The 25,886-nt window shown below is 34.8% G+C and overlaps 3 protein-coding genes across 3 annotated transcripts in view; 1 reads left to right on the top strand and 2 right to left on the bottom strand.

Moving 5' to 3' along the window:
- Nucleotides 1–412: 412 nt before the first annotated feature.
- rbm34 (RNA binding motif protein 34) lies at nt 413–5,550 on the bottom strand. The gene is given in 15 exon segments (XM_042733464.1): nt 413–778; nt 1,179–1,297; nt 1,381–1,423; nt 1,509–1,572; nt 2,084–2,167; nt 2,248–2,291; nt 2,368–2,427; nt 2,520–2,593; nt 2,596–2,723; nt 3,515–3,642; nt 3,724–3,744; nt 3,746–3,814; nt 3,817–3,849; nt 3,851–3,881; nt 5,471–5,550. Coding segments are annotated over 15 exon segments (1,278 nt in total). The 3' UTR covers nt 413–478.
- Nucleotides 5,551–6,083: 533 nt separating this feature from the next.
- tbce (tubulin folding cofactor E) lies at nt 6,084–15,947 on the top strand. The gene is made up of 14 exons (XM_042734673.1): nt 6,084–6,230; nt 6,909–6,993; nt 9,130–9,306; nt 10,051–10,136; nt 10,220–10,319; nt 10,410–10,512; nt 11,901–11,977; nt 12,059–12,151; nt 12,235–12,299; nt 12,392–12,456; nt 14,840–14,992; nt 15,377–15,530; nt 15,687–15,755; nt 15,832–15,947. The coding sequence occupies exons 1-14, from the start codon at nt 6,128–6,130 to the stop codon at nt 15,906–15,908; spliced, it is 1,407 nt and encodes a 468-aa protein (XP_042590607.1). The 5' UTR covers nt 6,084–6,127; the 3' UTR covers nt 15,909–15,947.
- A 3,112-nt stretch (nt 15,948–19,059) lies between these two features.
- The window catches only part of ero1b (endoplasmic reticulum oxidoreductase 1 beta), a 23,126-nt gene continuing 16,299 nt past the window's right edge, over nt 19,060–25,886 (bottom strand). The window contains 5 exon segments of the mRNA XM_042733463.1: nt 19,060–19,156; nt 23,936–24,084; nt 24,160–24,241; nt 24,363–24,367; nt 25,162–25,231. Of these exon segments, the coding sequence (XP_042589397.1) occupies nt 19,060–19,156; nt 23,936–24,084; nt 24,160–24,241; nt 24,363–24,367; nt 25,162–25,231 (403 nt within the window).

Genomic DNA, 25,886 nt, shown 5'->3' with positions numbered 1-25,886 from the left:
TTTTTCAATTTTTTTCAAAATCAACTAAATCTAAATAATGCGAATACAACATAAATCCATAAAAGTACATTTTTGCGTTTAAACTAAATTACTACGTCTACAATAATTATTTATATTTGACAGCGGTTGGGACGGATTTCCCGGGAAACGGCGTGTTCCCGTCATTTAAATACAGAAAAGAAGTTCAGGCTACTTTCAAATGAACCTCGAAAGCATTTGCTAACAAAGTAAAAGCGACATACGCATAATAAAACACGAATCAACAGTTTCAAATAATCACATGTGTGTTCACAAAAGGTCTTTTAGCCTATAACTAGCCTTGCCAAGTTATAGTTATCTGATATGAATAGCAATCCTTTTGTAACATTATTTTAAAACAATTAATATCAGCAAGTCAAAACAGACAGAAACATAAGGGTTAAAACACATTTTTATTTGTGACGTTACACCAGACTTGTCAAAAATATAAGTACAAGCATTAAATATGAACATTTGGGTTCTTTTTCTTGTTCTTAAATTTCTTTTTCAGTCCTTTGCCTCTTTTGGCAGCAGGATCTGCCATCTCTCCTTTGAACGATGAAGCCGGGGTTTGCTTCTTGCCAGGATTTGTCTTAATGTTCTTATTTCTGATGTCTGGCTTTGACCCTTTGAATCTTGAAGGTCGTCCTGGAGGGGTTTTCTTCACCTTTTCCTTCTTCACAGATCGCTTCACCCTGATGTTTCGATCTAGTAGTCTGGAGCCGTTGAGTTTCAGTGCCAGCATCACTGAATCTGGGCTCTGAAACAGAAGGAAACGTCTCAGTGAGTTTAACACATGTGCACACTTTATTAAATACTATTTATGAGATCATTAAACATGAATTTGAATTAGGAAAAAAAAAACTGTACTTCCAGAACTGCTGTATTAACCCTGTAAAGCCTGGCATGTAAAATCAGTTTTTATTTTTTTATTTTTTTTTATTTTTTTTTTAAATGGAACAATTCTTTTTAACCTTTAGACTATAGAAAAAAAAAATATACCAAAAAAAAAATATACCAAAAAAAAAAAAAAGTTTGCATATGTGTTTCTGCTGAGTACCTAACAAACCATACATCAATGGAAAGCTCTTTTTTCAGCTTTCAGATGATGTATAAATCTCAATTTCAAAAACTTGACCCTTGTGTGGTCCAGGCTTTACCTCGAACAGGACGTAGCCGAAGCCCTTCCCCATCCCAGACTCTCGGTCTCGCACCAATCGCACGGCCTCCACATTCCCACAATCCTCGAAGTGTTCACGCAACGGATGCTCCGTTATATCTGCCATAAAAACAAACAAAGTGTTCATAAGAGATGCAGTGGCGTCACAGAAGATACTGAGGTTTCCGAACACGGTGACTCACCGTACGGTAAATTTCCCACAAATATGGACCTTTTATGATCATGCTGTGGAAAACAAAGATTTTGAGGATTATATAAACACATTCGAAATCAGCTGAATTCTATTAACATCATTATTAAAGACACTTACTCCGCTGTGCTGAGAGACGCGGTCCACTCGGATGTGAAACCCCGGCTGGATCTCCTGCCCATTCCTGCACAAGTCATAAAATAAAAACATTACCAGTAATCCACAGCACTCCAGTCCATCAGTGAACATCTGGAGAAGACAGAAGATGAAACACATCCAGCATTAAGACGTTTTTAACTCAAATACATAGAGTCTATAATCCATAATAACACTTCCTCCGGTGAAAAAGGTGTTCTGGTGTGAATCAGGAGAGAAATCTGCACAGATCAAGCAGCGTTTTTTAAACAGCTCTAAACTAATATGTGTCTGATTTTGATGTGAGAGACAACAGCAGATGTACTTTTTCACTGGAGGAAGTGTTATTATGGATTATAGACTCTATGTATTTGAGTTAAAAACATCAGCTTTGCTGGATTTGTTTCATCTTGTGTCTTCTCCAGATGTTAACTGATGGACTGGAGTGCTGTGGATTACTTGTGGATTATTGTGATGTTTTTATCAGCTGTTTGGATTCTGACGGCACCCATTCACTTCAAAGCAAGCGCTGCAATGCTACATTTCTCCTAATCTTGTACCATTTCAGAGCGCCAGCAGCTGCTTCCTCCTCTTTGAAGACGATGTAAGCGTTGATATTCTGTTTTTTTGGATGAACTTTCCTCCTAGAAATGTAGAGACAAGATCAATATTTTAATAATAATGACTCTCGTCGAAGTCTTCACTATTCGGACGCTGTACTCACTGGATAGCTGCCACTTTACGGGACATAGTTGGGTCTTCTTGCACCTGCAAAACACTCTCATTAAAGCTCAAACTGGTGATGCAACAATTAACGAGATAATGACTCGAGCAGAAGACACACCACTGAACGGAAGCGGACCGACTCGATGGCTCCGGCCTGCTTGAACAGAGACAAAAGCATCTGCGAAACAGAACACAGCACACGGGACTTTAGTGGAAACATCAGGGAAGGTTCATGATTGTTCTTAAAGTTGTGTGTTATAACTGAAGCACCTTCTTGGTGCAGCTTGGAGGCAGATTCCCCACAAACACCGTTCGTTTCAGTTTGATTCGCTCCTTTGCCATGTCTTCACTGTCTTTCTGTGTTTGACGGGCCGCTCTTCTTCTGTGGTTTCATCCGTCACATCGACACGCTTGTGTTTGACTTTCTTTGCACTCGTTTGTGCTTCATCATCTGCGTTCTGTAGAGCGCTCTCTCTGTGGATTTCAACATTTCCATGTGTTTTCCATTTCATTTCCATTTCTTTGAATCATGTGTATGAATTAACTATTAATTTAAATGAAATTACAAAAAAAAATATATATATAAATTAATTTATGAATTATTTCAGAATGAGACAAGGTCCAACATACAGAAATAATAATAAAAATAATAATAATAAAAATAAAATAAATTGAACAAGCGACAGATAATAAAATAAAACAGGATAAGTGAAAAAAAAGACATTTATATATTTTAATTTAATTATTTGTACTATTATGAAATTATTTTTCCTTAAAAAAAATTTTTTTTTGCACTGTATTTTATGTATAATAATTTTAAATTCATTTTAAATCAATTTCTAAATCATTTTAAAAGTTTTCAAGTTCCCTGTTTTATTGCTGTCATTTTTTTATGATTATTTTACTTCCTTTTATGTAAAGCACTTTGTGTATAAAAAGTGCTACATAAATAAACTTGCCTGCCTAAAATTAATTTAAAAATTACTTACAAAATTAAATTAATTTAAAATGAACTGACTTATCTGCTAATGAATCATTCAGCGCAATTTATGATTTAATTAAAAATAATAATGTGCTCAAATTTGCACACTGTTTTGTTTTGCAGGTAAGCTTTACTTTACATATTTTAAAGCTGAACATAAGTACTCAGAAATGATATTCTTTAAACATACTTCCGTGAGGTTTACTTTATCAAAGTGTAGAAAACAGTTACTGTGAGGACACAGTGTTGTCTCAGGAGTGTGTTTCAGTGCAGGATCCCTGACCTGTCCTGTAGCTTCTTCTCAGCTGCTGAGAGCGTCTTCGGAGTCTTTTTCGGTTTCTGTTTCTGAATGTGCCCCTGACCTTTGACATCAGTGCTTTCAGACGGCGCTGGTGCGACTTTAGATTCAGTCTGATGAGAAGAAACACAGAAGAAGCACCATTAGGACCAAAAACAAACACCACAGTCATGTTTCTCGTCTGACAGATGTACCTTCGGTGCAGGAAGGAAACACTAAAAGTGTCTCTGCAGATGATGCGGAGGAGAATAAAGAGGGAGGATAAAGCTCCCAGCTTTTGTGTTTTTTTCTGGGAACAGGCTGCTGGACACCTGACCGACCGTTGTAATCTCCAGCATCACTATCATCAGTACTGCAACAACAACACAGATCACACATCAGAAAAACAACATCTGGAACCCACAATACACTTAGAAAATAATGTAGCATGGTAATACCGTGTTATTTTTGATATTAAGATGATAATATAATGGTATTCATTAAAGAACCTTCCAGTAACATGCGTATAACACATACACACACAATCACAGAGAGAGAGACACACACACACACACACACACACACACACAACACAATCACAGAGCAAGACACACACACACACACACACACACACACACACACACACTCACAGAGAGGACACGACACACACACACACACACACACACACACACACACACAATCACACAGACACACACACAACACACACACACACAATCACAGAGAGACACACACACACACACAATCACAATCACAGAGACAAACACACACACACACACTCACAGAGAGAGACACACACACCCACACACACACTGAGGGAGAGAAACGACAGACAACACACACACAGACACACACACACACACAGAGAGAGAGACACAGACACACACACACACACACACAGAGAGAGAGAGACACACACACACACACACAGAGAGAGAGACACACACACACAGAGATGACACACACACACACACACACACACACACACACAATCACAGAGACACACACACAATATCACAAGAGAGAACACACACACACTCACAGAGATAAACACACACACACACTCACAAACCACAATCACAGAGACACACACACACAGGACACACCAAGACACAGAAAAGACACACACAGACACACACAGAGAGAGAGACACACAACACACACACACACAATCACAGAGACAGAGACACACACACACACACACACACACACACACACAGAGACACACACACACTCACAGAGACACACGCACGCACACACACACACACACACACACAACACACACACACACAACACACAGACACACACCACACACACACACACAATCACAGAGACAAACACACACACACACACACACACACACACCACACACACACACACAGAGAGGACAACACACACACCACAGAGACAGAGACACACACACACACACACACACACACACACACAAACACACACAACACACACACACACACACACACACACACACACACCACACACACCACACACACACACACACACACACACACACACATATATATAAAACATCGCACTGCAGCGTTCAATCACCTGATGTTTATTTTGTAACGCTACAGTTTATATTATCGATAAAAACAAACCTCTTTACTCTGCTAATTCCTAAAGATCTCACTCGGAGCGCTTGTCTGTGTGAAGTCCTAAAGATCGATCTGTCAGATATTAGAAAAGTTAACGCGCGCTAAACGTTGACGCTGCTGAAGGAAAGTTCCGCACGCAGACACGTTTGTTTTCGCTCACACGCGTGTGCGCAGCGCTCATCCGCCCCCCGGAAAATCACAAATGCTCATCACATCGGTTCCTGACGCGGAATCATTCTCATTCGAAAGACTCGCCTCGACAAACATATCAAAATACAAAAAAAGAGCATTCACGGATTGTATCATCACCCGTTTTGAATAAAACACGAACGTAATAATAACAGCGCTCCTGAAGCCGCGGTTTGTTTCCCTTCTCGGCGCGGCATTGGGCGCGGGACCTCGTGACGTCATTTCCCGTTTGACGGTTCTCTGCAGGTATGAATGATGCAGGAACATTTCATTCTGTTATTAAGTGATTTCAGCTCGTAATTCACTATTCTTCTCGTCGGTTGCTTATCGTTTTATGATGATGATGATGATTTAATATATAGAAACTAGAAAACACGAGCCTGTCATCGCATACGTCACTCGCATACATATATATGTATGTACGTGTATATATATATATATATATATATATATGTATATTTAATTAGTTTCTTTAAAGCTTTTCTACTATATTTGTATTTTGTATACTTGTGTTTTTTTCTTTATTTACGTTTTAATACTTTCTTCATATGTTATGATTGTGATCTCCCTGTTCATTTATGTTGTGCAGTCATTTTTTATATGATGTAATTTCATATATTATTACGATTTAATCGTTTTTATGACGTTTTAATACTTTCCTAAGTCTGTTAGTATAGTCATATATGTTGCATTTAGATTCATGATCCTAAAAGGCGAGTTTAGATCTGATTTGTCTCGTTTTCTCAGTGACAGATAATCATCATCATCATCATATCATCATCATCATCATCATCCTCTGATGAAGGCTCAGGAGGTGTTGGAGGATGCTGTGGGCAGACGGGTCAGCTGTGATGGAGAGAGAGGAACTGTCCGTTATGTGGGTCCGGTTCCTCCCACCGCAGGTCAGTCTCCGTTCATTCAGCTTTACACGCTATATTTTCAAAAGTATTGGCACCCCCTTCTAATGAACAGGTTTGACTACTTTAGTCATTTCCGTGAGTATAAATCTTAGTGTTTAAGCATATAATGATATTCTAGGGAATTGTGTGCTTCTAATTTTATAGCAAGCAACAGTTTGGACAAGACTCTTTTCTATTCTAACAATGCCTCTGTGTGTAAGGCAAGGTTCAAAAAGAAGTCAGTGTGGAAGAACCTTGACTGTCTGGTGTGACTTTAAATGCAGATCTTGAGCCAAAAAACTCATCAGCAAACACCAGTGACTTGTACATACTCTATATGGACAAAAGTATTGGTACCCCCCTTCTTTAGAACAGAAAAAGGCACTTCCAAACAAAGATGTAAACATAATTCATGCATTTTAAAAGCTGTATTTCCATCTCAACAGTTTTGGGAAGTGTCTAAAATGAATGCACACTATGTGTACAAGTCATTAGTGTTTACTGATGAGTTTTTGGAAGCACACAATTCCCTAGAATATCATTATATGCTTAAACATCAAGATTTGTACTCGTGGAAATGACTAAAGTAGTCAAACCTGTTCATTAGAAGGGGGTGCCAATATTTTTGGCAGTATAGTGTATGAGGTTTGGTTCTGTTTATAATCGGTCTGATGTCTGCAGGTCTGTGGTTGGGAGTGGAGTGGGATGATCCAGAGAGAGGAAAACATGACGGGAGTCATGAAGGAGTGCGATACTTCACCTGCAGGTGCTCACTAGTAACCAAACAATCACAATCAGTGATATACATTTTAAAGGGGTGCTTGATTGCGATCTCACTTTTAATGTTGCTGTTTGAGCATAAACAATAAACGGAGATATGTCTTTTAAAATTATGGCAGTTTAATGCTACAAAAACGGCTTGTGATGTCACAAACCCAGAAATTTACATAAACACCGCCCCCGGGAACATGCAGCAAAGGGGGCGGGGCCATGCTGCACTGCTTCAGAGAAGAGGAAGAGTTGTTGCCACGGCGTCAAAACTACGGATGCATGCATGAATAAACACATTCATATATGAATCGTGATTTTGTCTTCTAACGATTCTAATGGATTCATAAGTTTCACCATCAAATGTTCTCAGCGGTTCAGCCAATCACTACACACTGAGCCAGCTAACCAATCAGAGCCCATCGCTTAATTTTCTGAGGGAGGCTTCATAAAAGCAGGAACTCATCGGAGCATTTTATCAGAGAAGGGACTGAGCAGTTTGAATACAGGTAAATAGATTAAACCCCAGCCAATGTCAACTCACTAGGGATGCTTAAGAAAGCCTAGTCTGAAAGTTTATCCAAGCAGCTGTAAAAGTCTTCTGAATTTGGAAATTTAGACCATCAATGTTCGAGATGGATGTCAGCCATAACATTTTTAACTAGCCGCTAACTCATCAGATGTATCCCATATAAGATAGCATCTGCATAAAGTAGCATGACTAGCAAGTTACTAGAGCAAACTGGTTTGTCAACTCAGGTTATGATTAAGCAATTGTACTTCAAAGTGTGGCTTATAGAAAAGTAGCATGTTTCCTGAAAAAGCGTGAAATTTAGATTAGATGGATGTTAATAACATGTGTCTTAGCACGATTAACAATGTTTCTTATTAAGATTAGCATGCTGCTAAGCATGGACTAGCATTACTAAGCCATATTTGCTAGCATGATGGCTTTCTAGTTGGTCTAGCATGACTAGGTGATTAACCATGTTTCTAACATGATAACTTGCTATCTTCATCTAGCATGATTATCAAAGTTTACATAGCATGTTGTTAGCGATACTAGCAATGTTCTAGCATGATAATAGCTATGGCTAGCAGTTTTCTGCATAGTTCTAACTAGCAATGATTAGCAAGTGACTAGCATGTTTCTAGGCATGTTTAGCATGAATTAGAATGTTTCTAGCATGATAACACCGTAGTTACTTCTGGCATGTAGCAATGTTGCTAGGCATCATGTTGTTCGCATGATTACCTGTAATCTTCAGCTAACATGACTAGCAGATTAGCATGTTGTTAGCATGATTTACATGTTTCTAGCATGATTAGCATGTTCCTAGCATGGTTAGATTAGCATATGATTAGCACTTTGCTAACATGACTAGCAAGTTACTAGCATGTTGCTAGCATGATTAGCAAGTTACTAGCATGTCACCAGCATGTTTCTAACATTGATTAGCAAGTGACTAGCATGTCTCTAGCATGATTAGCATGTTGCTAGCATGATTAACAAGTCGCTAGCATGTTTCTAGCATGATTAGCATTTTGCTAGCATGTCGCTAGTATGATTAGCATGCTACTAGCATGTTGTTAGTATGTTTCTAGCATGATTAGCATGTCGCTAGGATAGATAGATAGATAGATAGATAGATAGATAGATAGATAGATAGATAGATAGATAGATTAGAAATATTAAAAGAGTTTGAATGGGTTAGAAATAGTTAATAGAAGGGAAGCTTGATTGAGTCTAATGGGCCTCAGTGTGTTTACACTTGGCGTTTGAATAATCATCTCAAAACTCAACATTCCAACAAAACAAAACAGTATTATTATTATATTTAATCCTCAGTTTTATCATAACAATAAAACCATAATCAGTAACAAAAAAAAAAGAAATAACAAACTAAGCAGCAGAGAGATCAGTCTGAAGAGCTGGGCTGAGTTTGGTGGTTCTAGCTGGAAAGCTCTGAGAGGGGGAGCGTTCAGAAATTTAGTCTAATAATAATAATAAGCTTAAGCAGCAGATCAGTAGGTTGGCTTTCTCAGGTTTTTTTTTTTAAACAGCATTAACACATGTTAGACTGCAACCCATAAACACAATCAAGCCTAGAAAAAACCATCTGTTCTCCATCAGACACCCGACGGGCGGCTCGTTCGTGCGGCCCAAGAAGGCCAGCTTCGGTGTGGATTACGTGACGGCTCTGAAGCAGCGCTACGAGGTGGAGCTACAGGAGGTTATCGGAGAAGAGCTGAAGATCTCCAGCAGAACCGTGATGATGGTCGGCTTTGAGGACGTCAAGCAGAAACAGAGGTGATGTTTGATCTTCGTTCATATTTACACCACTGTACACCACTTAAAAGAGTTTGAGATCAGTAAGATTAGGAATGTTTTTAAAGAAGTCTTCACCAATAATCAATAAATTCAAACAAAAAACAAAAAACAAAAACAGTAAAAATATTAAATAAAATTAAAATATAAAATACCGGTTTTGTATTTTAATATACTTTAATATAAGGATTTTTTTCTTTAAAAAAATAAATAAAGGAAAAAAAAGTAGTCCCCAAACTTTTAAAAAGTAGTGTATATTGCTAAAAAAGAGTTCTATTTTTTTTATTTTTTATTCATAAAAGTATCACAGGTTCCAAAAAAATATTAAGCAGCACAACAGTTACCAAAATTCATAATAAATCAGAATATTATAATGATTTCTGAAGGATCATGTGACACTGATAATGTACAATTGATGCTAAAAAAATTCAGCTTTCCAACACCGAAATAAATTTATTTTAAAATATATTAAAATACAAACCAGTTATTTTAAATTCCAATAATATTTCAGAATATTACCGTTTGTTGCTGTATTTGATATTAAATTAAATGCGGCCTTAATGAGCAGAAGAAACGTCTTTATAAAAACATCTTCTTTTCTAAATGTGTATTAAGATATGTTTTCTTTCCAGTAGTCTGAACTCAAAGTTGACCACTGCATGATAAAATCTCTTAATGCACATCTAGTTGTGTTTTCAGAACATAATGTTCTTTGTGCTCTCGAAGGCTGGAGAAGCTGACAGAAATCGGTCTGAGGAGATGCGAGGTGTCTGATCCGGGTCCGGAGAAGGAGATCAGGAACACCACACCACGTATCCTTCAGAAACACATCACTGCTGTTCTCCGACAGGAACAGGAAGGCTCGGCGTGAAGCTTCTTTAACAGCGTCTCTCAGTGGCTCAGTCTCTGGATCTGTCTGGGAACCTGCTGAGCTCGTGGGAGGTGCTGGCGGCGGTCACCGAGCAGCTGGAGGCTCTGCGGGAGCTGCAGCTCAGGTGAGGCAGTCATCATATCATATCATTCACTTCTGAGCTCTGCTTGTGAGGTCTGAGCGCTGAGAGTCCCGTTTCAACATCTCTGTGCAGTCACAACAGACTGAGCATCTCCAGTGAGCCGAGCCGGTTAAGCCCCGCCTTCTCCTGTCTGAGGGTGCTGTCACTCAACAGCTGCGCGCTCACCTGGACTCAGGTCGGATTTATGTGTTTATATGTTGTTTTGCTTTGTGCTTATTCTCTTATTATATCATACTTAGTGCATACTTATACACCACTGGTCAAAAGTTAGGAATAAAGGCTGCATACAGTATATTTAATCAAGAATACACATTTAAAACAGTAATATTTTGAGATATTTAATTCCATAATAATTGTAATAATATTTTACGGTATTATTGTAAAAATAGTAATGTTGTGAACTATTTCCAAGTATTTAACATTACTGTTTTGCTGTATTTTTACAAGAATTAATATTAATATTATTTGATTAAAAACAAAACGGTAAAATTGTGAAATATTATTGCAATTTAAAATACCGGTTTTGTATTTTAATATACTTTAAATTTTAATTAATACAGTAATATTGTAAAGTACTTAACATAATTAATAAATTATTATGTAGTTGTTATTATTACTAATTGAACATAAATAATAATAGCAATAAATTATGATAAATAAATGAAATAGTATTCATAAATAATTTAATTATTCACTGTTTACTTAAATGTAATTGTATTTCACAATATTACTGTAAAAAATACAGTAAAAATAGTACTTTATTGTGAAATGTTTTCATTAGTAATTCATCAATGTAATAATATTTCACAATATCACTGTAAAAATACATTAAAAACGGTAATATGGTGAAATATTTAAAATTATAATTAAATTAATAATAATTCATTCACTAATACAGTTTTAATAATTTACAATATTACTGTAAGAATAAAGTAAAAACGGTAAAATATTTAAAAGGTTAATAATATTAATTATTACAATATAACTGTAAGAATAAAGTAAAAACGGTAAAATATTTAAAACGGTTAATAATATTAATTATTACAATATAACTGTAAGAATAAAGTAAAAACGGTAAAATATTTAAAACGGTTAATAATATTAATTACAATATTACTGTAAGAATAAAGTAAAAAGGGTAAAATATTTAAAACGGTTAATAATATTAATTATCACAATATAACTGTAAGAATAAAGTTAAAACGGTAAAATATTTAAAACGGTTAATAATATTAATTATTACAATATAACTGTAAGAATGCCGTAAAAATAGATATTTAAAACTTAATAAAATTGTTATGTTTCACAATATTCATGTAAAAATACAAAAGAAACAGCAATTCTGTTCAATTTAAAAAGATCATTTTTGTATTAATATTAATTAACTAATACAACTGTAATAATATTTCACTATAATATTGTTTCACCATACTTGTGATCAAATAAATGCAGCCTTGAAGAGAACATTAATACTTTTTAATTATTCCATACTTTTGTTGTGTTGTGTTGTGTATGTGGCTCTGACCCCTGACCCCTGACCCCTCACCCCTCTGTCTTGGGCAGGTTCTCCACTGCGCCCCCATGTGGCAGCACTTAGAGGAACTGTATCTCGCTGACAATGACATCACAGAGTTACTGAGGTACAACACTGAATCACATTCACATCATCATCACAGAGCAGAGATATTCCTCAGGAACCAATCATGCTTTCGTTTGTCCAGACCACAACGTGTGCTACAGACCTTAAAGGTTCTGGATTTATCCAATAACCACATAGTCCAGGAGACGGTGCTGGAAATCTCACATTTACCCTGGTGAGGATGAACAGATAATGAAGATGCAAAACGTCTTGTGTCCTAACCACATCATAACTGTGAAATAATGTCTGCATCTTCAGTTTGGAGAAGCTGAATCTGTCCAGCAGCGGTTTATCTGTCATTCAGTTCAGTGATGCTTCAGCAGGTACTGAACAAGCCATGTATTTCAATTTATAATGTGTGTGTGTGTATGCATAAAATAAATAAAAATAAAAACAATATTTCTATGCTGTGAAGGTGACAAGACAGCTTTGTTTCCTGCGCTGAAGACACTTTTACTAGACGACAACAACATTTCAGAGGTACATCTAAAAAAAAACATCATGTGGAAGACGTCTCAGTTTGCATCAAATTAAATTGACAAAAGTGATTTTATATACACAGCAAGCCTATTAAATGCAAGTAAGCGTCTACTTTAATGCTCCAAGTAACTTTTGTGAAAATATGGGTGAAATAATGTTTCATTATCAATCAGCGTAACAGATATATTTATGTACAAATGAGACGACATACATATTCTGACCTGTTCTTATTAAAACATATCAAAGAAATGGTAACCATACTAAATTTGATTATATTTTAACTGATGACAAATGGGTCAAATCTATTGATTGGCAATTGATTGATTGCAGCTCTTGATTGATTTTAGAGCTGCACTGTGAGCCTTAAAGGGGTCATGTGACGTCGCTAAAAAGAACATTATTTGGTGCAATGCAATGCGTTTACACGGTTTAAAGGGTTAGTTCACCCAAAACTGAAAAGTCTGTCATTAATTACTCATCCTCATGTCGTTCCAAACCCATTCATCTTCAGAACACACATTAAGATATTTATGATTAAATCTGGTACTCTCCAAAATGGCAAAAGATGGTAACTCGGGGAGAAGAATTCCTGAATGAATTGTTATTATTGTTTTCTTTGCGCACGAAAAGTATTCTCGTAGCTTTGTAAAGTTATGGTTGAATCACTGATGTCACATTTTAACGATCTCCTTGCTACGTTTCTGAGCCTTAATCACGTAAGGATCCTTGCAGTCTATGGAGGGTCAGAGAGCTCTCGGATTTCATCACAAATGTCTTCATTTGTGTTACGAAATACTTCAAAATAATTTAGAAATTAAATTGTAATATTTCACAACATTACTGTTTTTACTGTATTTTTACAGTAATATTGTGAAATACTTATTAAAGTCATAATTATGTAATTATTATTACTAAATGAACATAAATAATAATTGCAAGTAATTATTATAATAAATTAATATTATTTAGTAAATGACGGTTAAATAAAAAAATAATTAATAATTCACTATTTACTGTAAATATATTTCACAATATTACTGTAAAAGTATAGTAAACAATATTGTGAAATGTTTTAATTAATAATTCATAAATTAAATACATTGTAATAATATTTCACAATATCACTGTAAAAATACATTAAAAACAGTAATATGGTAAAATATTAAAAAATATAATTAAATTAATAATAATTCATTAACTGATAAAATGTTAATAATTTACAGTATCACTGTAAGAATAAAGTAAAAACAGTAATACTGTAAAATATTTAAAACAGTTAATGATATTAATAATTACAATATTACTGTAAGAATGACATAAAAACAAAAGCATTGTGGAATATTTAAAACTTAATGATATTTCGGTTGTATAATATTTACGGTTGAACCCCTGATGTCTCTTGGAATATTTTAATGATGTCCTTGCTACGTTTCTGAGCCTTGATCGTGGTAATGTCATTACTGTCTATGGAGGGTCAGAGAGCTCTCGGAGTTCATCAAAAATATCTTAATGTGTGTTCTGAAGATGAACGAAGTTAATATGAACTAAGACCATAATGATTATGAACGACATGAGGATGAGTAATTAATGACAGAATTTTCGTTTTGGGGTGAACTAACCCTTTAATGTTTTGTAATGGTTTTAGTTGTAGTTCTTATGATAATAAGCTGAAGTGTGTGTGTGTGTGTGTGTGTGTGTGTGCGTCTGTTTGTTTGTGTGTCTGTGTGTGTGTGTGTGTGTGTGTGTGTGTCTCTCTGTGTGTATGTGTGTCTCTCTGTGTGTGTGTGTCTCTGTGTGTGGTGTGTGTTTGTGTGTGTGTCTGTGTGTGTCTGTGTGTGTGTGTGTGTGTCTCTGTGTCTGTGTGTGTGTCTCTGTGTGTGTGTGTGTGTCTGTGTGTGTGTGTGTGTCTGTCTCTGTGTGTGTCTGTCTCTGTGTGTGTGTGTGTGTGTGTGTGTGTGTGTGTGTGTGTGTGTGTGTAGGAGAATAGCACGTATGTGTGTGTGGTGTGTGTGTGTGTGTCTGTCTCTGTGTTTCTGTGTGTGTGTGTGTGTGTGTGTGGTCTGTGTGTGTGTGTGTGTCTCTGTGTTTCTGTGTGTGTGTGTGTGTGTGTGTGTGTGTGTGTGTGTCTGTCTCTGTGTTTGTGCGTGTCTGTCTGTCTGTGTGTGTGTGTGTGTGTGTGTGTGTGTGTGTGTCTCTCTCTTGTGTGTGTGTGTGTGTGTGTGTGTGTGTGTGTGTGCCTGTGAGTGTGTGAGTGTGTGTGTGTGAGTGTGTGTGTTGTGTGGTGTCTCTCTCTCTCTCTCTGTGTGTGTGTCTGTTCTGTGTGTGTGTGTGTGTGTGTGTGTGTGTGTGTGTGGTGTGTGTGTGTGTGTGTGTGTGTGTGCAGTGGTGTGTGGTGAACGAGCTGGAGAAGCTGTCGTCTCTGCTTCATCTGTCCTGCAGGAGGAACCCACTGCTGCAGAGAGAGAAGAACCCGGAGACCGTGAGACAGATCATCATCGCACGACTGAGCCGCCTGGAGCTGCTCGACATGAGAAAGGTGACGCTCAAACACCGGTTCATGGGTTTTTGAGATTTCACCCTCCAGAAAAGTCATTTATGAGGTGGATATAGTCTGATATAGTGAGAACACAAACAAACGCTCCTCAAAAGATCCTGATGATCAGATTTGAGACTCTAAAACATGATTGATGGAGAATCAAGTAAAGCTGAGCTGCTTCAGTCCAGTAAGAGTTCATCTGGAGATATTACTGCAGTTATTCTGACCTTTACTTGATCAAAATCACTCAAGATCTGACACCAGAAGCAGCAGCTGAAGCTGGAAGTTTGTACAGTTACACTAAAACAGCTTTGAATGGATAAAACACTCTAAACGATCAGTCAGAGACAGAAGACATGGAGCTTTATCCGCTGTTGTTGTCAGGTGTTGTCGGATGAGAGGAGGGGGGCGGAGCTGGACTACTGTAAGAAGTTTGGATTGGATTGGCTGAAGGCCGGAGGTCACAGTGACCCGGAGAAGAATCACCCGAACACAGAGTTCATGAGTGAACACCCGCGATTCCTTGCGCTCCTCCAGAGTGAGTTCAAAACTGAGAGCTGGGAAGCTCCGCCCACAGAGCAATCTCATTGGTTCTCCTTATTTGCATATTAAACATCTGATATGATCTCATTGGCTGGTCATGGATTTCTGTTGTATCTGGTTAAAACACTCTTTTGTTTGTTTGTTTGTTCAGAGTACGGTGCTCCGGACGAGGGCGAGCTGAAAGAACAGAAACCATTTGCGCTAAAAAATCAACTATTAAGTACGAATCTCCCATCATCTCATCAATACAGACCGTTAAAACCCTCACCTTATGAACGTCTCTGCTTTCATTACAGCCTTAACGTTCGTCTGTCCGGAGGATTCGGAGAGGAAGCCCATAGAGAAGAAGCTGCCAGGTAAAAGCACGCATTAGAAACGCAGACGCGTCACGTGTTACAGATGTTTGGGTTTTAATCACTGATCAAAATGCTCTATTAACGCTCGATGATCGTACAAAATGAAAAGGCTCTTTCACATCCTCCTCAAAAAACCACCAATAAAGTAAAAAAACCTCCCACACCACCTGCTCGAAGGTAAAACACACCCATAATCACTGAGCAAGACTTCAGAAATGCACACAAAAACTCTCATTTTAAATCATTTTTTTTATTTTCTCTAATTTTTACTTGTATTTTTTATTTCTTACAAACCTTTTTATGATAAACTTGCATTGCTTGAGACACTATTAGTTTTTATTAATATTTTAAATGAGGTTTTATCATTATATTTTCTGTTTTCACTTTAATTTTAGCTGATTTTTTGTTGTTTTTGTCATTTTTACTAGTTTTTGTTTTACACGTCTATATAGTTTTTTATTAATTTATTTTATTCATTAGTTTCAGTGCTTCAAATTAAACTAAACGGAAATGAGAAATGAAAGTAGCTGACATAAAATGTTTTATTTGATTTCAGTTAACGTTTATTTTGTTAAGTAACAATTTTTTTATGGTTTTAGTTTTGTTTGTTAATTTTAGTTAGTTTTAGCAATCGTATTAATTTTTGTAAATTTTATTAATTTAGTTTTTTTTAATATGCATGTATAGTTTTTATTAATTTTCATGTACTAGTTTTAGTTTATTTTGTTAGTGCCTGAAGTTGCACTAATGAAGCTGAAATAAAACACGTTATGTGACATCCCATCCTATAGATGGCCGGCAGAGAGATTGAGATCGATAACGATCTGAAGCCGCTGGAGTCAGCCAAGCTGGGAGTTTTGTACTCGTTGGAGGAGGCGACATAGAATTCTGGTGGCGCTGGTCCTGATGGAAACCGACAGGGGATTGGGTGGGACATCTCTGAGGCTTACAGACTGACCAGCACTCTAATACTCGGTCATCAAGAAATGGAAGATTCACATTTTGTGTTTACGATTCGTCCTGCAACATTATTGCCTCCAGAAATCTGTTTAGGAGCAATTGCCAAACTCTATTGATTTGCATTTGGAGCCGGGAATGTCTGTGAATCATTACACCGCTTCACCATTGCCGTCAAACTGTCACTGGAGCAAATATTCCAGAAAGACATGTTTATAAGAGTCACGTGGGAATCTTCATAAGGATAGATACAGGTAACATTTCCACCCCAGCTATCAGATGTTTGTTTATTCACATTCACAATAAAATTAAATAAAATATTCATTATAAAGAAAGCAACTGAAAATTGCTTAACTGTGCTTAATTGTCATTTAAAAAACATCATGATGGCAAAAATAATAATAATAGCCTTTGCAATTTTTTTTATTTTTTTTAAAAATAATAATAATAGCCTTTGCAATTTTTTTATTTTTTTTTTTTATTTAGATTTCTTCTTGACATAATTCATTGAACTTAACTACACTATTAATCAACATAGTAATCTTGTTTGTCAAATCCGTGGAGTCTGAATCATTTTTATTAAAGCAAGTAGACATAAAACAATCTTGTAACTGTGTTTTGTTAAACTCGCTGTTGTAAGCCTATGATAATTAACATGCTAGTCACTTGCTTTAGTAAAACTTCTATTAAACTTTTCAAACTTTCTAAACTTTTCAAACTTTCTGTTCAGGCTTTCTCAAGCCAACTTAAAGTTTGTCTTGAACTTTTTTATCTAGTTAACGTTATATTATAGAGCTGTCGGGACGGATTTGGCGGGAAACTATACTTTTATTTATTTATTTTTTGTGCAAAAAATAAATAAATTTCACCCATCACTAGACGTGCTTTTTTAAAATCATTAGAAAGCGATGTTGAAATTCGAAAACGGCTCTTTTTGAACTTATTTTGAACTTAATTCACTATTTAAAATAGTTTAAACTGCAGTTCAGTTGCTGGCAGTTCAATAGTGAATGTTCAATTTATCAGTATATTGTAATAAATGTTTGAAAAATCATTGTCAAATGTAAAAAGAGCAAATGGGAAGCAGCATTGAACACAATTCTGAGGAGAAAACAAGTCAGAACTCTACAGGGTCTGCAGTTTCAAAAAACAAAAGAGCCTCGTGAGAGCTCTAATAATATCTCTTTCAATGTAAACGACAAGTAAACAAAAGAATTGAAAAGAAAAAAGAGTCTAAAAAACCTATATAACTATTTAATTCCGTGGAAGAAAACGAGTTAAGCTTTTCGAAATCAGTTAAACCAAAAACCACTCACCAAAACGATCAACTCTATTCAGCGCTAAATGGATCGCGAATCATTTTGCCATTAATCAACATCAGAGAAGCATGAAGAAATGTAGCTACTGTTAAATTACTGAAACATTAACTTAAAATCTCAGAGGGCTTCGGTTTTTTATATAATAATTAATAATAATAACAATAATAAGATACAACTACCAATAATCATTTTCAGCAGTTGAAATTAAGTATGAATATAAATATAAGATTAACTTAAACTTAGAAATTAGAAATACTGCCTTGCCGACTAACTACTAAAATTACTAAAACTAAAACAGAAAAAAATATTAATTTTAATTAATATTAAAAAATAATTAAAATGACAAAAGCACATAACAAAATTAGTTACACTAAAAATCGTAAAAATAAATACATACGAATTTAGTTTTCAGAATATTTGGAGTATTTTGGTTTTTGTAATGACAGTTGATGGAAATAAATCATTTTAAAATAAATAAATGTTAAATCATAAAAACGAAAAAATAAACATAAAAACGCCAGTACAAAAAAAATTAGAAATTTTTCTTTAATTTTTATTTTAGTAAGAAATAAAAAGCACTTGTCAGTGGTTGCATTCACTAGAAATAAATCATTTTAAAATCCAAAATTAAAACGTAACACTAACTCAACTTAAATAATAAAAATATCAATGCAAATAAGTAAATAATTGTAAAAATATCAAATAAACAATTAAAATAAAAACACTTAAAAAATGTCATTTAACTGACATCAGAAAGCCTTATATTTCATACTATTTCATTCCCCTAAAATCATAAGGGTTCTTTTCAAGAATGTTTCAGTAAATATGTAAATAAATATAAAAATGTATTTGAAAGCAGCTTGAGAAGGGTAAGAAGCACTTGACTGACAGGTTAAATTGATAGGAGCTGATCTGGTCTGATTTTTCCGCTCAGTCTGTCGACGGACGGCTTTGACTGGAGCAGACGCAGCAGCAGCTTCCTGGTCCATCTGGGAGGAGACGACCATCGCAACTCATCGGCAACTGAATCGACAAAATACGCAAAACATCTACAAACTGGAAGAAAATGACAAATACACTAAACTCACAAACACACAAAACACAAACACAACATCACAAACTACACACACTGAAGCGACTATCAATCCAAGTCAAACCACTGCAAAGGTTCTCCAGTTCGAATGGAGGCTGTGTTCAGAATGCTACACTAACACACTGAATACTACTTTAAAAATACCAAGTGAAACAGTTGCAACAATATAAAGTAGTGCACTATACTTACGTCACTACATTGCATGCTTTATTCAGCAAGTGGCATCCTGTTCGTCACCTCAGAAATGGCTATTCAGATACATATTGAGTGCATTGCATTGTGGGATTTTTATTTTCGTTTCCAGTTTCATGTATTTTATTTAATTTGTATTTTTATTTGTTTTTGTATTTTTTTTTATTTGTATTTATTTAATTTCATAATTTCAATTTTATTTACATTATTATCATTTATATTTTTATTTTCCATTTTACTTTCTTAATTGCATTTTTTTATTTTAATATACGTGCTTGTTTATCTTTAACTTCATTAAACTTCATTAATTTAATTTATATAAACTTAATATATTATGCTTTATTATCATTAACTTCATTAAATTCATTTTTTTATTTTAATATATGTGCTTATAATCCTTTGCATTTGTTATTTTTATTTGCAATTACTTTTCTAAGATTGCATTTTTGTTATTTTAAAGAATAAAATGAAAATAACATACAAAATAATAAAATAATTTTAACTCATTTGAATTTACATGAATTTTACACCAAATTGTAAACACACAATTACAAAACAAACTGATATTGTAAACTGATTTGTGTATATGTTACGTAACTATTTATTATTATATATTATTATATATATATATAATATATAAACTTATATATATAATATACACACACCCACATAGATATTCTCGATGTTAATACTTTATCATATTCTCCCGATTACACACTAGTTTTTCACAAACAAAATGATTTGCTGATAAAATAAAACAAACATGGTTCTTACTAAGAAGAACATGAACTGAAAACAGGACGACAAAAATCTGAGACAACCAGACAATATTTATTCCCGTTTAAATAAATATTCTTGACACAAACACAATACAGATCATGGTTTAATCACGGCCTGAAAATGTTCAAAATCACGTCAGAAAGGCAGAGAGGAGCTTCAAACCGCATCGGCCAGATTCACGTGTGAATGCATATCATCAGATAATTACAGACGCTGAATCCTGAAGGTGTGAGTCGATGAGGCTGAAGCTCTCCATCAGAACCGGAGCCATATTTACAGTATTGTTCTGTCATTCAGAAATATTAAGGCAGACGCTGATGAAAGCATGCAGCGCTCGACACACAAACACACACATAGCTGCTCGTCAGCTCAACTATTCCTCCAGAATTAGCAGATCACCAAAACGGCAGAAAAATGATTTCAGCGGAAAACACTCAGCTTACATATAGCACATGATCCGTCTGCTTAAAGTGTTATTTCATAAAACAGAAGTTGCTCTGCGTGTTCTGCGCTCAACTATAAATATAATCAAATAAAACTCTCCGGATGGGAAACAAATGTGGGGGATATTTATTTTAGATAGATTTATTTGTTTTATTTTTGCTCTGCGTGTTTCTTTTCTTAAATGAAAAACAATAATTCAAAAAACATTAATCCGTAAAAAAATGAATAAACACTAAATCTAGAAAAAATTATAGCTTGTTATCTGTTGCGTAAATGTGTAACAATAAGCTACTTTTCCTTCTTTCAAGCTTTAAAAATTAATTTCTATGGTCCAATAAACAGAAAAGTCTTCATGGTAAATGAGGAATGTCTTTAAAAGACACACACGCAACAAAAAAAAACTAAAAATTAAAGAATATAATAATGATAAATAATCAAAAAAAAAAAATAATCAAAAAATAAAATAGAAAAAAAAAAATTATTAAATTAAAAAAAATCGGTTTTAAAAAAAAAAAAAAAAACATTAATTAATCAATTTAAATTGCTTTTAATATAAAATAAAAATTAAAACATAATCTAAATTCAAAAATGAAATTAAAAAAATTAAAATACAAAATAAAATAAACCGTAAAAAAAAAAACATTTAATATGGCTTTTGAAATAAAATAAAACAAAAAAAAAAACAACAAACTAAAATAAAATACATAAAATCAACATAAACAAAACAAAAAAACAACAAAATAAAATAAAATAAAAAAATAAAATAAAACAAAACAAAAAACAACAAAATAAAACAAAATAAAACCATATAAAACAAAATAAAATAAAATAAAATAAAATAAAAGTAAGCCAAGCTTAAGTCAAGAATATATAAAGGTCATATTTCACTTAAAAAAAAAACTCTCTCTCTCTATATATATATATATATATAAGGACACATAAGTCCTAAAGTAATGAAAATCAGTGTTTTCAATTTGCTTTACAAATGAATAATTACTTGTGATTTTTCTGTTGAAAATGGCCCGCTCTGTTTCGTATTACGGGATTCACCTGATTACTAAACACAAAGTGTCCCTGAGGAACGACTGAGAAGAGAGGACCGGAACAACTGAGAAAACACAACCTTAGTATGAAAGGAACAAAAATTTACTCTTAAATGTCCCAAAGACCAGAAAACGGACTGATAATTGAGGATCCTTGAGGGGTGAGGAATCACAGTGTTCTGTGTGAAGGGGTCAAGAGTGGATCTAAGGTCCCCCTGAGGCTCGTGCTGCGCCCCCGGCTTGCTGGAGGCGACCTCGGATCCTTCACCAGCGTCCGGAAAGCTTGTGCAGCTCTTTACTAACACATGCGAGAGTCTTCATTACAGTGTCATGAGCCACAAACCACTTTTCAAAAATCTACATCTAAAAAGTCATTAACCACAAACCAAAACATGAATAACAGCCAATGAAAAAGAGACGAAAAGAGGTCGAGGGTACAAGATTGTTACCAGCTTTAATGAGAAGAACTACAATCCCATAGAAACTAACAAATCCATGCAGCATTTGAAAGACATATCAAAAAATACACCAGAACTAAAACCAATGAACTGAGAGATCTAGGAAAACAATAGGAAAACGTTGGTAGGAATCCTATTCAGTTGTTTTGTGAAGGGGTCCCAGGTGGACTCTGGATGTCCCTGGGCTATTGCGCCAAGCCCCCTGCTCTCCGGAGGGCGTTACCTCCGGACGTCCTTCCAGGCAGCGTCCCGGAAGGTTTGCAGCTCTTTACCATGCTAGGTGTACAGTCTCAAAACAATGAGACACATCTACAATTCACTCTTTCACAGCAGGATTTCTAAGTAATCCTTCATTAACACGTGTCATGACCACAAACCAAAACAGATGACTAACAGCCAATGAAAAAAAGAGACACAAGTACCGTCGAGGTAAGTTGTTTACCAGCTTTAGTGGAAGAAACTACAATCCCATGATGCATTTTGAACGACATAATCAAAAATACACCCACAACTAAAAACCAACTGAACTGAAAAATCTAATAAAACAATACAAAACCGCCCCCATTGTACACACCCACCCCCCACCCCCCACATTTCAGTTTTTATTGAAAACCCCCCAACAGGCATACCATACCCCTCCCCCCCCCACCCAACCCGCGCACACTGAGAGACACACCCCCCTAAGACACCATATACCCCATACACATATAACCATACAGCACCGCCCCCACCCCCCATGTACCTCACAATCTCATATTAATATTACTGAGATAGTTGCTGTCAAAGGATTAATAGGTCCAAACTAAAAGTTGGTGTTTTTACTTAATATATGTGTGTATACTGTGTGTATTGATTTGATTAACGATAAAGATACTCACATACAGTATATATTTGAAATCTATATAGAAATACTAATATATATTAATTTATTCTTATATTATATATAAAACACTATTTAATATATAAACCGTAACATATGTTCTTATACTACACTGCATGTGCGTTGTGTATAATATACTTAGTATATATATCTATATATATATATATATATATATTATATATATATATATATATAATTAATGTACACATTATACACATATATTATTTAAACAAAAACTTATATTTTGGATGCGATTAATCGTTTGACAGAACTATAATATACAAAAAAATTATATATATATATATGCACACACACACACAATTTTTTTAAATAAAATTGTATTATTATTATTAATTACGTTAATAATTATATTGTTTATAGTTATTTTTATTACTATATGTATATGTATTTCTATAGGTTCGAAAAAAAAACATGAATGCATAAAATAATTCTTGCAGATAATTTTAATAGTCCTGCGAGTGACTATTATAGAATTCATCTAAACTTCAATAATGCAAAAAAAAAAAGAGTATATATATAAAAACTCTTATATTATAATTATTTGTCAAACATCATGGGTAAAGTAGTTTTTCACCACAACTTTAATAATTTTGAACACAAGTTGAAATAATGCAAACTAGCACACGTCACCCCCACACAACCTTTTACACACTCCTCCATTAGTTTTGAACACAATTGAAATAATGGCCAAACTAGCACACCTGTCTGTTAACAGTTTATATGTTCGTCTTTAGAACCATCAAATTGAAAAGCCAACGTATACCCAACGACGTTGAGACATGCTATTACCTGGCGAATCCTTCCTGTGCTAATTCACACTCCTAGCGTGATGGTGAAGGTGCTCGGTTCATCATTACCTGGCGAATCCAAATGGCGAATTACGGTTGAGCAGAGCCACGATCTCCTGCCGCGTGAGCTGGAAGCCTTTGGACGGACTGTTTTCTGGAAGGCTCTTGATCTCTTTCTCGGAGAACAGGATCCTGAGGGCCGTTCCCAGACCCTGAGTCTGACGGGACAGCAGCGCATCACTCTCAGCTCACACCCAAACACTTCAACCTCAAATACAGAGTAGTTCTCTTACCTGTAACGTTCCCCAGAGCCGGCATTTACTGCAGCCGACACAGTCCATGATCCGAGAGATGTTCTTGAAGTGAAGCCTGAACCAACAATCCAACAACAACATAAACATCCTTCGTCATGTAAACATTCATCACCAGCCAATTCAATCATCAGTGATAAAATCAAATCCAAGGTACATATTTTAGACATTTTTTGAAACCGTACTCCTCCTGATCACACAGCAAACATGTTCTTCCTCAGTATTTGTGTCTTGTTTTCCAGATTATATATATAGACAGACGATAAGAGGTTTTATTTTATGAGAAACTGATCAAAACAAAGTGAGTTTATGATTAAAACATGAACAAATATCTGCTGACGGCTTTATAAAAATCTTCTTAAATCAAGTTTTTATCTCCCACTCGCATGCATTTGTCCTTGTTTTAATCATAAACTCATAAAATCAGCAGTTAATGCATCTTGATTTAAGGATGTTTAGATTTGTATTAAAAAACAAGACAAACATATCGAGGACAATTTTTTTTTTTTTTGCAGTACACGCAACATTTAACGCCATGGTTTTATGAATTTAAGACTTTTTGCACCTTTTTAAAGCCTTAATTTGTGGAAGGATGAATTAGGACTTTTTTTGAGATCTTCAAAAGCCCTGCATCACGGAAGTATTATGGGATGTTTGTGCTTTCATTGACTAGCTTCTAGTTAATCTAGTGAACCACAAAGCCAGTTCCTGAGGTGTCTGTCATAAACAAATGACTTCATTTCTTCATGAAGCATTGTAAACGTGTGCACGTTTTTTAATGTCACTGAGTTTAAGTTTTGAAGGCTTCTTTTGAACTGAATATGCAAATGAGCTTGCATGCAAATCAACAGTCGATATGAAAACTGCATTGATGTAAATGTACTGATATGCATCCAGTCAAATCATAACAGGCACCTGCAGATGATCTGCACCACGTTCTGTTCTGTGAAGCGTCCCAGAATGCATCAGTCACGCTCAACTCACCTTGAGTGTCTTGGACTCTATTTTATGGCCTGCAAACATGGAGCTCTCGTCAAAGTGCATGGGGAAGGCTCTGCACAAACACAAACACATCCTTTAACCTGCTCTCAATCGGTCAACATTATATGCATGATTAAAAGAAATCTTACTGCAGTGTGATTATTAATATATTTAATGAAGCACATAATGTTTCTTAATCAAAATTAGCTCAGTCTCTCTCTCTCTATATATATAATTATACATAAGAATTTTTTTTTACTTTTTGCAATTATGTCATGTCATTGTAACAAAAACAAAAACACAAAAAAACTGAAAAAAATCAAATGCATATAATTATTAAATATTTTATCATGAAACAAACACTAATTATTGACAAATAACATCAGGTTAAGTCTATTAACCTTTTTCCAATCAATCAAGATTTTGAGGAAAAAAATATATGAATGTATAAAAGAAATCTTGCCATTTCTGGAGGTATAATATATTTTTTATTTATCTATGTATTTGTTTTGTTTAATTTTATGTAATTGTATTTTTTTGAATGATTGAATGAATAAATAAATATTAATTTGTTTATATATATATAATTTTTTTTCCTTGAATTTAGTTTGGGGATATGAGCTACAAAAAATAATATTATTATATATTAATATTATGTATAATAAGTATAAATTAGAAAAGTGTAAGCTAATGTTATAAAGTCAATGTAATAAAAAAATTAGAAAAAA

The sequence above is a fragment of the Cyprinus carpio genome, chromosome B11 (assembly GCF_018340385.1).
Source record: "Cyprinus carpio isolate SPL01 chromosome B11, ASM1834038v1, whole genome shotgun sequence".
Lineage (NCBI taxonomy): Eukaryota > Metazoa > Chordata > Actinopteri > Cypriniformes > Cyprinidae > Cyprinus > Cyprinus carpio.
The sequence above is the reverse complement of the archived record's forward strand: the minus strand, read 5'-3'. Positions and strand labels throughout refer to the sequence as shown.

What these genes read in the sequence shown, in the direction of transcription:
- tbce (XM_042734673.1), top strand. Translation starts at nt 6,128, where the DNA reads ATGAAGGCTCAGGAGGTGTTGGAGGATGCTGTGGGCAGACGGGTCAGC. An exon ending in GCGCGCTCACCTGGACTCAG is followed by an intron (nt 10,513 to 11,900) that starts GTCGGATTTATG and finishes TGTCTTGGGCAG; the next exon opens with GTTCTCCACTGCGCCCCCAT. An exon ending in GACATCACAGAGTTACTGAG is followed by an intron (nt 11,978 to 12,058) that starts GTACAACACTGA and finishes TCGTTTGTCCAG; the next exon opens with ACCACAACGTGTGCTACAGA.